This window comes from Vipera ursinii (assembly GCF_947247035.1).
Source record: "Vipera ursinii genome assembly, chromosome: 7".
In the NCBI taxonomy this organism is placed as follows: Eukaryota; Metazoa; Chordata; class Lepidosauria; order Squamata; family Viperidae; genus Vipera; species Vipera ursinii.
This window is the reverse complement of record NC_139521.1, coordinates 67,669,678-67,684,968: the sequence shown is the minus strand read 5'-3', so window position 1 is coordinate 67,684,968 and position 15,291 is coordinate 67,669,678. Positions and strand designations below refer to the sequence as shown.

The following is a 15,291-nucleotide window of genomic DNA, read 5'->3' as shown; positions in this document are numbered from 1 at the left end:
CCTATTGGCCGCCGCCTAGTGGCCAGCATATAAATAGCTGCGTAGAAGCCTTGGTTACTAGTTCAGTTCCTGCATTCAATAAAGCATGTTCCTGCCTGAACTCTCTCGCCTCGTCTCCTGCTTCCAGCAAAGAGCCTAGTACACAACATGGGCCTTACCTGTAAATGTGATGTTTTTATACTTGTTCTTTACTTGTTCCCGGAAGATGACCTTCTGCTCAAAAAGCCACTGAAACTGCAATTGTGCTATGAAGTCCAAAGGGGCAGATCTGAATGCACAAAAGTCCACCGTTGCTACAGCAAGAGACAAAGAAGGAAGATCTCATCATTAGTGTTGAACTGGAGATGCTGCTGCTTTAAGGGACATGGGGAGAAGTTCATCAGTTGGGCAAGTGACTCTCATTTAAGCAGACATGGGCACCTCGAGTCTCCCCGAAATAATTGAGCCAGGAATTCTGGTTGTAAGTCATGCCAGTCGTTAAGCAGTTCACCACGTGACAGCGCCCAATTTTATGACCTTTTTTTGTGACAGCTGCTAAACAAAAGCTGCAGTCGTTAAGTGAATCCATTGTTCGCTCTGGGGCATTTTTGATGGAAACTAGAATTAAAACACTGGTTTCCAGCAAAAACAGTGGTAAATTGTGATCATGCGACAATGAGACACTACAAATGGCTGTAAATGGGGGCTGGTTGCTGAGTACCCCAAATGTGATCAGATGACCAGGAGGCCAGCCACCCGAACTTCAAAGCTGGATCATAAGTAGCTCTGGGGAGGTCCGTCATAACTTTGAATTGTCACTAAGTGATCAGTCCTAAGTCAAAGGCCGGTCTTTTCACATGTGTAATCAATGACTTTTATTGTTGCTTTCCGATGCATCACATTTAAGAATGGAATGGAATGGAGTAGAGTAGAGTAGAGTAGAGTAGAGTAGAGTAGAGTAGAGTAGAGTAGAGTAGAGTAGGAGTAGGAGTAGGAGTAGAATATAGAACATTAGAATAGAATAGAATAGAATAGAATAGAATAGAATAGAATAGAATAGAATAGAATAGAATAGAATAGAATAGAATAGAATAGAATAGAATAGAATAGAATATCTTTATTGGCCAAGTGTGATTGGACACACAAGGAATTTGTCTCTGATGCATAAGCTTGTATGTATGTATCATTTGTGTCTGTATCCTTGCGCCCCTCAATAAATACTTTTCACTTTGGCTGAAGTACTTGGTGCTTTGTACTGTGGGTGTCTGCAAAAAAGCCACTTTGCAAAAGTTAAATGTTTTCTCTCCCAGTTCAGGAACTAGGTTCCTCCTATTCATCTAGGCAACTCAAACACAACTATTTTTTAAACGAACATACTGTAAAAACTGCTGAGCAGGCCCTACCCAATGGTTACAGCTCACAGCAGAAGACCAAAAAGGACTGCTAGCAGCCTGCATCCATGGTATAGAACAGGGGTAAGCAACCTTGGCTCTTTTATGACTCGTGGACTTCAACTCCCAGAATTCCTGAGCCAGCCATGCTGAGGGGAAAGGGAAAGGTTTCCAAGCTGAGCCATGCTGGCTCAGGAATTCTGGGAGTTGAAGTCCACGAGTCATGAAGGAGACATAGTTCCCCCATGCTGGCTCAGGAATTCTGGGAGTTGAAGTCCACGAGTCATAAAAGAGCCAAGGTTGGCTACCCCTGGTATAGAAATTCAAAAGAGAAAGATCTTGAGACAAAGCTAACTAGCTATCAGCTAAGAAACTCTATTGCCCTATCTTGAGGAGCAGGAGAGACCATGGAGGCAGTGACAAATGAGACTTTATGTCCTGTTGTTGTGTTATCCTTAGAGGCACTTTTAAAAAAAGAACTTCCTTCCTCCCAGTAAACTTAATAAAATAATTGAACAATTTTTTAACCATCATGGAAAACAGCCATGTTTCTGGCACTCTGTAGGCCATAGAGAGAACAGACTGAATCCAAAGATGCTTTTCAAAAGGTAACTAGACTTTCTTGGTTTTTGTTTTTTTTCCCCTTGAAGACATTTCCCTTCTCATCCAAGAAGCTTCTTCGGTTCTGGCTCAATGGTGGGAATGGAAGGATTTATACAGGTAGTCCTCGACTTACAACAGTTCATTTGCTGATTCGTCAAAGTTACAACAGCATCGAAAAAAGTGGCTTATGTCCATTTTTCACACTTACGGCCATTTTAGCATCCCCATGGTCATGTGATCAAAATTTGGATGCTTGGCAACTGACTCATATTTATGTCAGCTGCTGTATCCCAAGGTCGCATGATCCCCTTTTGCGACCTTCTGACAAGCAAAGGCAGTGGGGGGAACAGATTCACTTCACAACCGTGTTACTAACTTAACAGGTTCAGTGATTCACTTCACAACTGTGGCAAGAAAAGTTGTAAAATATTTAACAAATGTTTTGCTTGGGAAGAGAAAATTGGGGCTCAATTGAGGTTGTGAATTGAAGCCTACCTGAATTCTTTGAAGTTATCTGGACTGTCGTGGTTCCGACAGATGAAACTCTTCAAAGAATTTCGAGGCATTGTTTACCTTAAAGAATCTTTTGAGTAGCATAACATTGGCACTAACATAATGGAAGCCAAAATCTGAATTCTCCTCCCCTGAGCACATAGTATCAAAGCACAATTCCCTCCTCCAGTTGACAGTCATAAATCACATTCTCCAATTAGTTTGAAATGCAGGCTTCCCCTCCAGTTCTCCAGCTCGGCCAATTCTTATCATCTGTTGTTTCAATAACCTTGGTTCTCACATTAGGTTCAGTATTGTTATGTCTAGCTAAACTCTCATGCACATTCCTTCCCCCCCCCGCCCCCAGCATCATCTAACTCTAACTCTAAGAGTAAAACAAAACAAGAAAATGGTTACATCTCCCTCTGAACAGACCTTAGCACTCTGAAGGCAGGTTGTTAGCTCTCTGAAAGTCCTCAAGGCCACTTGGGAGGTCACCTGAATTACCCACCATTCAACCAGAACTGAAGAAGCTTCTTGGATGAGAAGTGAAATGTCTTCAAGGAAAAAACCTAAGAAAGTCCAGTTGTGCCTTTTGAAAAGCACCTTCGGAACAACCATCAGCTGGATGACTGAGAATCTCCATAGACATAGGAAAGGCTAAAGTTTCATATGGCCCATGGATGACGCTGGGTTGTCAGTCTGTGATATAATTTAATTTAATTCTTATTGGTCTTCATGGACGGTGTAAGTTTGGAGAATAGGAAGCAATATGTTGCCGTTCATAAGCTGAATAGCACCCTACCTTGTTTTCTAAGGAAATCCTGAAAAATCTTCTCCTCGGCTGTTGGCTTCTGTTGAGGATCGAAGATCAGGAAGTCTCCTTTGGTCCCACCAAATCTCAAGAAGGCAGGAGACAAGCCCCTTGCTAATGTACGGAGTTTTGTAGAACTGGGGAAAATAATGCAAAAATTGTAAGGCCATTTTTTTTCACCCAAACATCACATCTTGCACACCCTTTGATAGGTTTTTGGCTTAGCATGTTCTGCAAAAAAAACAGTGTTTTGACTTATAAGCTACGATTTATGCATTGGTATATCAGGTGACCCATGTCAGGTATGATCTATTCAATAAACAAAAAGCAATTCACAGTTTATCATACTGTGCAAACCCAAACAGTGGCTTTAATTCATTGGAATTAATTTAATTCAAGGGTAGGCAACATATGTATAGCCCCCCCAAGGAATTGGAAGAGAAATCACACTCCTAAGTTGTGTCTGCAAGCCTTTGAATAGTGGCAATGTCATTTCCTATGGCAGTGAACAAATTTAGTACAGTACATCTCACTGGCCTAAGCAATTATCAAACATTAACATAACTTTTACCCCAAAATGAGGAAATGGATTAAAAAACACTATCACAGTTTCTTCTAAAAATGTCACAGTGTCACCTGTGGTTAAGTTCCAAGGCCCCGGAGCCCTAAATATTTTTTAAACTCTTACCAGAAGTGATTGACTTCATTGTCAATTCAACATATTCCCTCCCAACTTGATTTTAATCCCCGGCTTGCAAAAAGCTGGAGTAACTCATGCAACTTCCAGCTGCTTGTGTAAGCTTTCAGGCACCCAACACGTCAAACTCTTAAATCAAGATTTTTTAAAAAAACTCAAGGACACCAGCAATTTGCAAATCACATGATGAGAAGTGATTTACCTGTCAAGTCTCCTGCTCTACGAAGCAGACCAGATTCTTCAGAGCTGACACAGTTGAGTCATTCTGGATCAGCAAAGTATACAGTGCGCTACTTTTAAGCAGCAGCTTCAGGTCACCCTAATGATAGAGTGCCAGGAAAAGCTTGCCTTTAATTGAAGGATAGCTAGAATAGAAACTTCCTGGATTTACAGGTTCATCTGAATGAGGATTTAAGGATTCAGTCTACCCTGTATACAGGTGGCACTTGACTTATGACCAAAACCCGATTCCAAAATTTTTATTGCTAAGCAAGACAGTTTTTGAGTGAGTTTTGCTCCATTTTACAAACTTTCTTGCCGCAGTTGCTAAGTGAATTACTGCTCTTGTTAAGTTAGTAACGTGGCTGTTAAGTGAATCTGGCTTCCCCATTGACTTTGCTTGTCAGAAGGTCGCAAAAGGGGATCCCTTGATTCTAGGACACTGCAACCGTCATGAATACATGCCGGTTGCCGAGCGCCACAATTTTGATCAAATGACCATGGGGATGCTGCAACGGTCGTGTGAAAAACTATCATACTTTTTTTCAGTGCCATTGTCATTTCGAACGGTCACTAAACAACCAGTATTTTGATTCACACTGATTGATTGCTCTTTATGAATAACGCTGGACAATTGCCATTTTATGGAAGGTGGTTCTCAGTTTGAAGGGTTACAAAAAATAGACAGCACCTCTTGTTTTAAAGCCTCTTCTGTTTGAAGGAGGTGTCTAATTCATCCCTGATTTCAAGACAAAGAATACACAATAGGAAACCCAGGGACTGCAATGTGCCCATCCATAATTAGAAAGGGCAACAAACTAAGCAGAACCATCATTTCTGAAGGCACAATTTCTCTCCTGATGCTGACAAGAATTGCATTTCTATTTAAATTATAGAATTGCATATGCACGGGCATATGTTTCTCAAAACCTACCTTTTCGAACAAGCTGGCCTGGCCTGATAGGATGGGGTTGGGTTTCATTAATGTGTTTTAACCTACGGTACTTTTTAATGTGTTTTAATTTATTCGTGGGCATTTTGTTTAATCGTTTTTAATTTTGTATCTTGTTTTTTAATATGTATTGCCCTGTTCACTGCCCTGAGTCCTTCGGGAGAAGGGCGGTATACAAATAAAATTAATAAATAATAAATAAATAAATAAACTAAGTGTATGCAAATTCTTTGCACGTCTTTGGTTTTTGAAGCTGTCCGTTTTAAATGATGCGCTTCCTTTTCCTTGCCTGGGAAGTGCCGCCCTGCAGTGATGAACCAAAGATCAAAGAATGCCATTGAGCTTGTGCAGAGTGTTAGCCTTCTCCTGGCAGGATATGACTGGCACGGTAGGTTTCAGATCTTTAATGCAGACCTTTGATAGGTAGATTTAATATAAGGTAAAAGGAAGGAAGCTATTAGGAAAGAATGCCAGTGATTGCTGACTATCCGATGCAAAGCCTATTTATATTAAAATCAAGGATCACATTCTTGGCACTTTCTTCTCCCACTTTTGGGGGGTCTGTTGGGATAGAAACCTGTCTTTTTGAAAGCATGTTTAGTTTCACCTTCCTACTTACAAGACGAGTAGTCCTCGTCCTACAACAATTAATTTAGTGATGGTTCCAAGTTATAACAGCACATGAGTATGACCGTTTTTCACACTTATAACCATTGCACAGTCTCACGGTCACATAATCGGATGCTTAGTAAGTGACTCATATTTATGTCCAGGTTCATGTGGACACTTTTTGTGACCTTCTGAAAGCAAAGTCAATGGGGAAGCCAGATTCACTTAACAATATGTTTCTAACTTAACAACTGCAGTGATTCACTTAACCACTGTGGCAAGAAAGATCGTAAAATGGAGCAAAACTCACTCAACAACTGTCTCACTTAGCAACAGAAATTTTGGGCTCAAGGGCTACCTATAACAGACTAACGTCAAGGGCTACCTATAACAGACTAATCTGGTACCACCCTACTTGCTTTTGAGTTTGTCAGAATCAGCTGCCACACAGTGATAAGTTCTCGGTTTACAAAAAAGTGATTTATGACCTGTCCTCAACCTTACATCTGTTGCAGCCAGTCAATTGATCACGATTTGTTGCTTGGCAACCAGCTCGCATTTATGTCCAATTGCAGTGTCCTGAGATCATGTGATTGCAATCAGCAAGCTTCCTGGTCAGTTTTCAACAGTTTTCAATTGGGGAACTAGATTTATTTAAAGACTGTATGTTTCACTTAATGGCTGCAGTAAAGATAGTCATCAAATTGGGTCCAGCCACATGATAACTACTTAACAACTGCATCATTTAGCAATGAAAATTCCAGTCTCGGTTATAGACGTAAATCAAGGACTACCTGTAACTGAAAACTGATTCAGGATTAAAAATCTGGGTGCCCAAGGCAAAAGAAAGTGTTGTTGCCAAGTTCAGATTTTTCATCTTGAAAAATTCTAGGAACCTAGAGCTTAGATTAACACCATATTGTGATTTAAACTAATGTTCCTGGTTTCTATCACTTCAGTCCTGGAGAAAGACTGAATTTGCTTGATGATGATCAAATTTGCAGAGGCTATAAACCAAAATTTCTTCAGTTTGTGACATAGCCTGGTTTTCAGAGCACACGATGGTCTATTCACAAATCAAGATGAAAAATAAACTGCATTGTATCTCGGTTGAAAAGAAAGGGTTTCATCAGTTAAAAACCACGTTGTTTGACGACAACTTCCTTATTAGAGCGAACAAAGCCTCAGATATTTGATAAGGCACTTGAAAACAATAAGTTTGTTTGCTGTTCTACTTTTCCTTTGCTCTTGAACTTCAAGGTTCAATGTCATTAAGCCAAGCAATATAAACATGGATTATAAATATATGCATGTGTTCAAAGAATTCCATCTTCACTGATGTAAAAGGTTTTACGTTCAGCTAAACTTGGAAAGTGCCCATAAATTCCACTTGCAAACAATGGCAAAGTACAAGCTATGCAGGATTCTTGCATGGAAAGATCTGTATTGTAAACCAGAGGTCCCCAACCTTTTGGGCACCAGGGACTGGTTCCGTGGACAGAGGTTTTTCCACGGACTGGAGAGTATGTGGTTTTGTGTGCTGCCTGCATCCCACGGATGGGGCTTTGCTTGTTTGTGTGGACCGGTTGCTGGCATGCTGCGGCCCGGTACTGATTAATTGTTCTAACTGTCAGGAAGTTTCTCCTTAGTTCTAGGTTGCTTTTCTCCTTGGTTAGTTTCCATCTGTTGCTTCTTGTCCTGCCTTCAGGGGCTTTGGAGAATAGCTCGACTCCATCTTCTTGTGGTAGCCCCTGAGATATTGGAACACTGCTATCCTGTTCCCCCTCGTCCTTTTCTTCGTTAAACTAGTCATACCCAATTCCAGCAACCATTCCTTGTAAGTTTTAGCCTCCAGTCCCCTAATCATCTTTGTTGCTCTTCTCTGTACTCTTTCTAGAGCCTCAACATCTTTTTTACATTGTGGTGACCAAAACTGGATGCAGTATTCCAAGGGTGGCCTTACCAAGGCATTGTAAAGTGGTATTAATACTTTTATAATCTACTTTTTAACCATCTTTAAAATATCTAATTGCAACTTATAACATTTCTGGTCTTCGCTATGATCCAGCTTCTCTCTGTAACCTGCAGTTACGTCTGGCATGCTCATATAGATGCTAAGTTTTAGAAATGATGGATTTGATATACACATCATCCCAGCCTCTAATATTTAGCCATTTGGCACACTGAGTCTCTTTGCTCTGTCCATTATGCCCAAATAAAAATGGTATCATTTGTGTGGGATCCTTGTCAATTGTGTACATTCATTCAGATAAGCCCATAGGCCAGGGAACGACCTAGCAGATGTCCATAAATTCACCACTGTAGATTCTTTCTCTTAACTATGGTAGAACTAGCTATGTCTTCTGGAATATGCCTACATTTCAAAATGGAAATGTATTTAAAGAACTCTATGCCAGCTTACGGTGATCTGGGAGGACTGGTGTTTCTTCTCAGACTGCTGCCAGGGAATTTCCCTAATTCATACATATTACATTCCTGAATCTTTGTATGTTAGGCAGAAGAGATATGTGTAGGTGAAAATCTCCTCTATTATTTTCTAGGCTTTACTCTAGCAAACATTCTGCCTCTACCACCCCATTTTCTGCATGCAATTCTCAACTCTCACTGTTCAAAACAAGATGATAACAGTCCGTTGTAGAAACCCAGGCAGTGGGTTTATTTAGTAAGGTTTCTCACAACCTTACTAAATTAACCCATTGCCTGGGTTTCTATAATGGACTGAATCGTAAACTACAACAAGGATTAGGTTCACATAACTTGGTATAAGTATCCTTTGTTTATGGGATTGTGTGAATGTATCTGCTAGACCAGGGGTCTTCAAACTTGGCCCTTTTATGACTTGTGGACTTCCAACTCCCAGAATTCCTCAGCCAGTTTGAAGATCCCTGTGCTAGATCTTTCACTGACTTGGTTCAACCTGTTATCCCAATAATACCTGTCGTGATTAATAGGCATGTCAGACTAAGACGAAGAACAACACAGAACAATTTAGCCAGTATTTATGGTAGTTCTTTATCAGCTTATACACAACAGACAGAATGTTGCCAGAGTAAACCCAAAGATGCCTTTCAAAAGGCAACTGGACTTTGTTTGTCCTTGAAGATGTTTCGCTTCTTATCCAAAAAGCTTCTTCAATTTACCGGATGAGAAGCGAAACATCTTCAAGGAAAAACAAAGTCCTGTTGCCTTTTGAAAGCACCTTTGGGTTTACTCTTCCAAGATTCCGTCTTTTGGAACAACCATCACCTGGATAACTGAGAATCTCCATAGTCTTTTTTTCCAGAGTAAACCTTTTACTACTCTCAGTCTAAAACAGGGGTAGGCAACCTTGGCTCTTTTATGACTTGTGGACTTCAACTCCCAGAATTCCTGAGCCAGCCATGCTGAGGAGAAATGGAGAGGTTTCCAAGCTGTGCCATGCTGGCTCAGGAATTCTGGGAGTTGAAGTCCACGAGTCATAAAAGAGCCAAGGTTGCCTACCCCTGGTCTAAGAGATCTCCTAAGAGATTCTACGGAGTGGCTACCCTAACTCTCTTCCTCTGCCTCTTATCCAGCTCCAGGCTGTGTTGTCTCTTGTTTCGTCTGTTCCTTGGAATGTGCTCCCTTCTTCCAGGGAAACTGCTGCTCCATTATAGTCCATCACACAGCCTCCTTGCCATGGGCATCATCTCTCACATCGCCTTCCTAGTTGAAGGACCACCATTAGATAGGCCTTTATATAGAAAGCTAGCATGGTGCAGAGTTTAAGGTGTTAAATGTCACTGGAGGAAAATCCATAATCAGCCACAGAAACTTCCTATCCCTCTTGCTCAGTCCAGTCTAACACCCATAATACTCATCCGTAAAGGTTCTACACCCATTTGCATTATTCAGGTGACCCCTGAGGGCACAGATAAACTCCAAGTGGCCTCAATGACTCTCAGAAAGAGTGCTAATGATCAGAGGACTGCAAGGAATATAAATCCTTCGATCCCCCACCATTTAGTCAGAACTGAAGAAGCTTCTTGGATGAGAAGTGAAACTTCTTCAAGGAAAAACAAAGAAAGTTCAGTTGCCTCTTGAAAAAACATCTTTGGGACAGCAATGACTGAGATGACTGAGAATTTCCATACACATCATCCTACCCAACTGGGATGTTGTTATAGAGAAAAATAGGACGAACTACAATATGTTCATCGTCCAGAACCCCCAAGACAGAAACCTAACAATGTTTTGGAGAAATCTTCTAAGAATGTAAAGGACTGTCTAATCCAGTATTTCTCAACTTGAAGATGTATGGACTTCAAGAATTCCCCAGCCAGCATAGAAGTCGACACATCTTCAAGCTGCCAAGTTTGATAATTCTTCCATTTGTTCACTTGGGATATGAACTTTAAGGCCCTTGTTCACCTTTGACATGGCTTGTTCCATTTAGAGCAGGGTTGGATTAGACCAGGGGTCTTCAAACTTGGCCCTTTTATGGCTTGTGGACTTCAACTCCCAGAATTCCTCAACCGCCTGGCTGAGGAATTCTGGGAGTTGAAGTCCAAAAGCCATAAAAGGGCCTAGTTTGAAGACCTCTGGATTAGACCAAGCCATGTCAAAGGTGAACAAGGGCCTTAAAGTTCATATCCCAAGTGAACTAATGGAAGAACTATCCCTTTTCTCCCTATTATGTGTAGGAGAGTGATTGGGTAACTTTATCTCCTAAGCCAGATCAGGAACTCAGGAACTTTTGCATTCAGACTCAACCACTTCAGGTGCCAATAGAGGTAAGTGAATGAACAGAATGTTCCAATCCAAAGAATCTTCACAGGTAACTTCAGGTATTCGTGAAACAACTCTGAGGTAGGTGGGAGAAAGGACTTTGGCCTAACGATACGGAAGGGATTTTATTATGCTTAAGATTGATATTAGTAGTGATACTTTGTAATCATATATATATTTCTTTGTTTATGTGCAAGCAGCTTTGTAGGTGCTTTATATTGGGAAATTAGTTATATAAAAGCAAATGTTTCATGCTTTAGGTACAGGGGATTGCTTACATGAAAAGAACAAGGTAATAAGGGGAGGGGAAAAAGGAGTTGTGGTGGAACCTGGGTTGTTGTGTATGAGTCATCATCTAGGAATTATTTTTCTGTACCTTTTGGTTCCTAGTACCAAGATCCGATCTCTTTGTTCTGGAAAGGTATAAAAGATGGAAGACATCTTTCCTGGTTGTTGCCTTCATCTCTCTACCAGCCACGAAGAGAGATGGGGCCACCCAACTCTATTTTGATCAAAATAAAAGTTGTTTGCTTGTTGAAACCTCGGCTCAGGAGTTTCTCTGGCTCTTTTAAATTCCTGAGTAACGTTGGGGCAATTGTGAGGCTAAGTGTAAAGCCTTACAATACCTTATCTTCTTCACTCTATTTTTTTTTTGCATTTAATGTTGCAGGTGTTTTGCAGAATAGCGCCCACAGGATAAATTTGCACAGAGCATTGTTCAGGGACAAAGACAAAGGCTAGCAATGCGAGGTTAAGAAATAAAATTGAGGTTACAAGGCGGTTTATTGATTTGATTCTCACGCAGCTTTTCTGTTCTCACAAGCCTTAATGGGGATGTTGCAATTCTCTTGCAAAAAAAAAAGGCTGAAATGCAGTTTATCATATACCTGAAAAAAAAAATATTCCAGCACTCTCTCTCTCTCTCTCTCTCTCTCTGAAATATAATCTTTTCGGTCTGCAAGGATTGCACTGTAAAGAACTGTAAAGAAAGGATAATTTATTTATTTATTTATTTTAATTCCATTTATATCCCGCCCTTCTCCGAAGACTCAGGGCGGCTTACAAGCTTAGCAGTAGCCTTTATTCTATGTATATGCCTGCTTATTAGGGCTTTCACACACACCCCAAGCGGCATTATTACAAAGTCAGCTTATTGCCCCCAACAATCTGGGTCCTCATTTTACCTACCTCGGAAGGATGGAAGGCTGAGTCAACCTTGAGCCTGGTGGGACGCGAACCTGCACTAATTGCAGGCAGCTGGTGTTACTTAAGGAGGCATTAGCCCCCTGCTCCAACAAGGCTCTTAATGAAACCAAAACTGTGCCATGCAACTATGCCAGAGATAAATCGGTCTCAGAATATGCAGTTCTATCGAGAAGAATCTTCCAACAATACATTTCTTGCTGGATTCATTTAAGAGTATTGTCAGGGAACTAAAACAGTGGGCAGAGATGGGGACAGCAGGATTCCCGGGTGTCTATCTCACCAGCCAAACCACCAGGAAGGAACTACAGGAAATGGCAAAGCAAGTTCTTTAGCCAGGCAGATAATTAAGAGGACAATTGTTCGAGGGAGATAATTATAAAGGATGATGTCATCTCATTCCTCCTACACCAGTATGTCAAAATGGACACATGAATAAGGAGTACATGTTGTCCTTGACTTATATACCATTTAGTGACCTTTCAAAGTTACAATAGCACCGAAAATAAGTCACATGACCATTTTTCACACTTATGACCATTGCAACATCCCCATGGTCACACAATCAAAATTCAGATGCTTGGCAAATCATATTTATGATGATTGAAGTGTCCCGGTGTCATGTAATCACCTTTTGTGGCCTTCTGACAGGCAAAGTCAATGGGGAAGCCAGATTCACTTTAGAACCATTTTACTAAAGTAACAGCTGCAGTGATTCACTTAACAACTGTGGCAAGAAAGGTCATAAAATGGGTTTGCACAACACCCAGAAATTCAGACAATGATATGCTTAAAGTTTGCCAACCCTTCCAAGCTACAAAGTAACCAGCAAACTTATACAGTACCAAGTGCACGTTCTTTAGAATGAAAAGCAAAGATGACACTTAAAGTTTGGATTTTTCATCTCTGATAGCTACCCATCTCCAGTGGTGGGATTCAAATATGTGAACAACTGGTTCTCTGTGTGGATGCCACTTCCGGAAGTCCATTCCGGGCCTGGGCATCAAAAAAATTCTGCCGAAATGGTGTGAACTGGCTGAATCCCCACCACTGCCTCTCTCCCAAGGAGTTTAGGTTACATGGATGGCCATCTCATGTTTTACAACAACCCTGTAAGGTAGGTCAGGTTGAGCACAGCTTAACTAACCCATGGAGCCAAAAATATTTGAATGGGCTCTGCTCTACTCTCAGTGGGTTCAAATAAAGTCTCAGATCTACCCCGCCTGCACCCAGCAGTACACTCATTCATAACTTGTCAACAGTCCTGCTCTCCAATTTAACAAAGGACAAGATTGTTAGGGGACTCGAGGCTAAAACATATAAAGAATAATTGCTGGAATTGGATATGTCTAGACCAGGGGTCAGCAACCTGAAACAGTGAAAGAGCCACTCGGAACCGGTTCCCTCACAAAAGGAAAAATGGGGAGCTGCAAAAAATGTGTGCGCATGCGCATACATGCACGCATGCGCAGAACAGGGTTTGACTGAAGAGTGGAGCCAAGGCGAGATATGCACCTACCCTGCATATTTGAACTGATTGGTTGAACTTTTTTAGTCCCACTTTTTTTTTTTGGACTGCACATGGCAGAGGACTGGGAGCCGCAGGAGACGGCTGAGCCGCATGCGGCTCCGGAACCACGGGTTGCAGACCTGTGGTCTAGACTCTAGTCTAATGAAGAGAAGGGCGAGGAGTGACACGACAGCAGTCTTCCAGTATCTCAGGGGCTGCCCCAAAGAAGAGGGAGTCAAGCTATTCTCCAAAGCACCTGAAGGCAGGACAAGAAGCAACGGATGGAAACTAACCAAGGAGAGAAGCAACCTAGAACTAAGGAGAAACTTCCTGACAGCGAGAACAATTAATCAGTGGAACAACCTGCCTCCAGAAGCGGTGAATGCTCCCAACACTGGAAGATTTTAAGAAGAGACTGGACAGCCATTTGTCTGAAAGGGTAGAGGGTTTCCTGTCTGAGCAGGGGGTTGGACTGGATGACCTCCAAAGTCCCTTCCAACTCTTGTCATTCTCTTACATTTCTCCGGCTCGGTTGGGGCTTGCCAAGCATTAAAAAAAAAAAACAACACCCAGGCGTTTCGGGTTCCGACGCCGCAGGCAGCCAGAGGCTCAGGTGCTGCTTTTCCAAGCGAGATTGGCTGCTGCTGGTGGGGAAGGTTGGGGTTCGTCCCCGTCGGTCCGAAGAGCCGCCCGTGTCGCCCGCGGGCGCCGGCTTACCTACCCGAGGAAGGTGATGTACTTGGGGTGGGTGATGAGGTTGGAGTCGAGGGTGACGGAGAGGAAAAAAGGGCTGACTTTCCGCACCGGCTCGCGGCTCAGCTGGAAGCTCAGCGCCGCCTCGTCCTCCCTTCGGCCCGGCTCGGCTGGCCACGAGCCCGCCGCGTCCCGCACCGGCCAGCCGCAAAGGTGCAACAGCGGCAGCAAGAGGAACAGCAGCGGCGGAGGCGGCATCTCGAGAGGCGGCGAGGAAAGCGCTCCGCTTGACCTCGGCTCGGCTCGGCTCGGCTCGGCCGCCGGAGAGAGGCGAGCCCGCGGTTCCCCCGCCTCAGCCGCTGTGGCGCTCGGCCTCCCGCGAGTGAAGGGCGGCCGGCCTGGAGCGCGGCGGCCGGCTGAGGGGAGGCGAGGCGCCGCGGAAGGAGACGCCGCCCACGCCCAGCTGCGGCCCTCACGCCCTGCTTGAGGTGTGCTCCTCATCCCTCCTTGCTCGGCTGCTAACCGTGGTTAAAAACAAGCCAGGGTTTGGCGCAAAAGCCGTCCTGGGAGAAGCTTTTTTTATTATTATTATTGAAAAGTTTTACAGTACATTCTGCCTCTACCACCCCATTTTCTGCATGCAATTCTCAACTCTCACTGTTCAAATACAAGATTTAATTTTATTTTTTTTAAATTTTAATTCCATTTGTATCCCGCCCTTCTCCGAAGACTCAGGGCGGCTTACAAGCTTAGCAGTAGCCTTCATTCTATGTATATGCCTGCTTATTAGGGCTTTCACACACACCCAAGCGGCATTATTACAAAGTCAGCTTAATTGCCCCCAACAATCTGGGTCCTCATTTTACCTACCTCGGAAGGATGGAAGGCTGAGTCAACCTTGAGCCTGGTGGGACTCGAACCTGCACTAATTGCAGGTAGCTGGTGTTACTTAAGGAGGCATTAGCCCACTGTTCCACCAAGATGATAACAGTCCGTTGTAGAAACCCAGGCAGTGGGTTTATTTAGTAAGGTTTCTCACAACCTTACTAAATTAACCCATTGCCTGGGTTTCTATAATGGACTGAATCGTAAACTACGACAAGGATTAGGTTCACATAACTTGGTATAAGTATCCTTTGTTATTGGGATTTTTTTTATTGAAAAGTTTTACAGTACATTTTATTTTTAACAAAACAAAACAAAACCCCTCCCAACCCCCTCCCCTCGTCACAACCCTCCCCAACACCTCCCTCCCTCCCCGACTTCCCAGAGCTAAATACAAGGTATAAAAGTACAAACAATCATAGTCTACCTGACAGGGGTCTTCAATCTTGGCCCTTTTATGACTTGTGGACTTCAACT

At 42.7% G+C, this 15,291-nt stretch overlaps 1 protein-coding gene across 1 annotated transcript in view; it reads right to left on the bottom strand.

The window, feature by feature from the left end:
* The window catches only part of HPSE (heparanase), a 29,994-nt gene extending 15,697 nt beyond the window's left edge, over positions 1 to 14,297 (bottom strand). Inside the window, exons 1-3 of the mRNA XM_083367032.1 lie at positions 13,958 to 14,297; positions 3,271 to 3,416; positions 159 to 293 (exon numbers count right to left, since the gene is read on the bottom strand). Of these exons, the coding sequence (XP_083223158.1) occupies positions 159 to 293; positions 3,271 to 3,416; positions 13,958 to 14,187 (511 nt within the window). The 5' untranslated portion in view covers positions 14,188 to 14,297. The remainder of the gene's footprint in view (positions 1 to 158; positions 294 to 3,270; positions 3,417 to 13,957) is intronic.
* Positions 14,298 to 15,291: the final 994 nt, after the last annotated feature.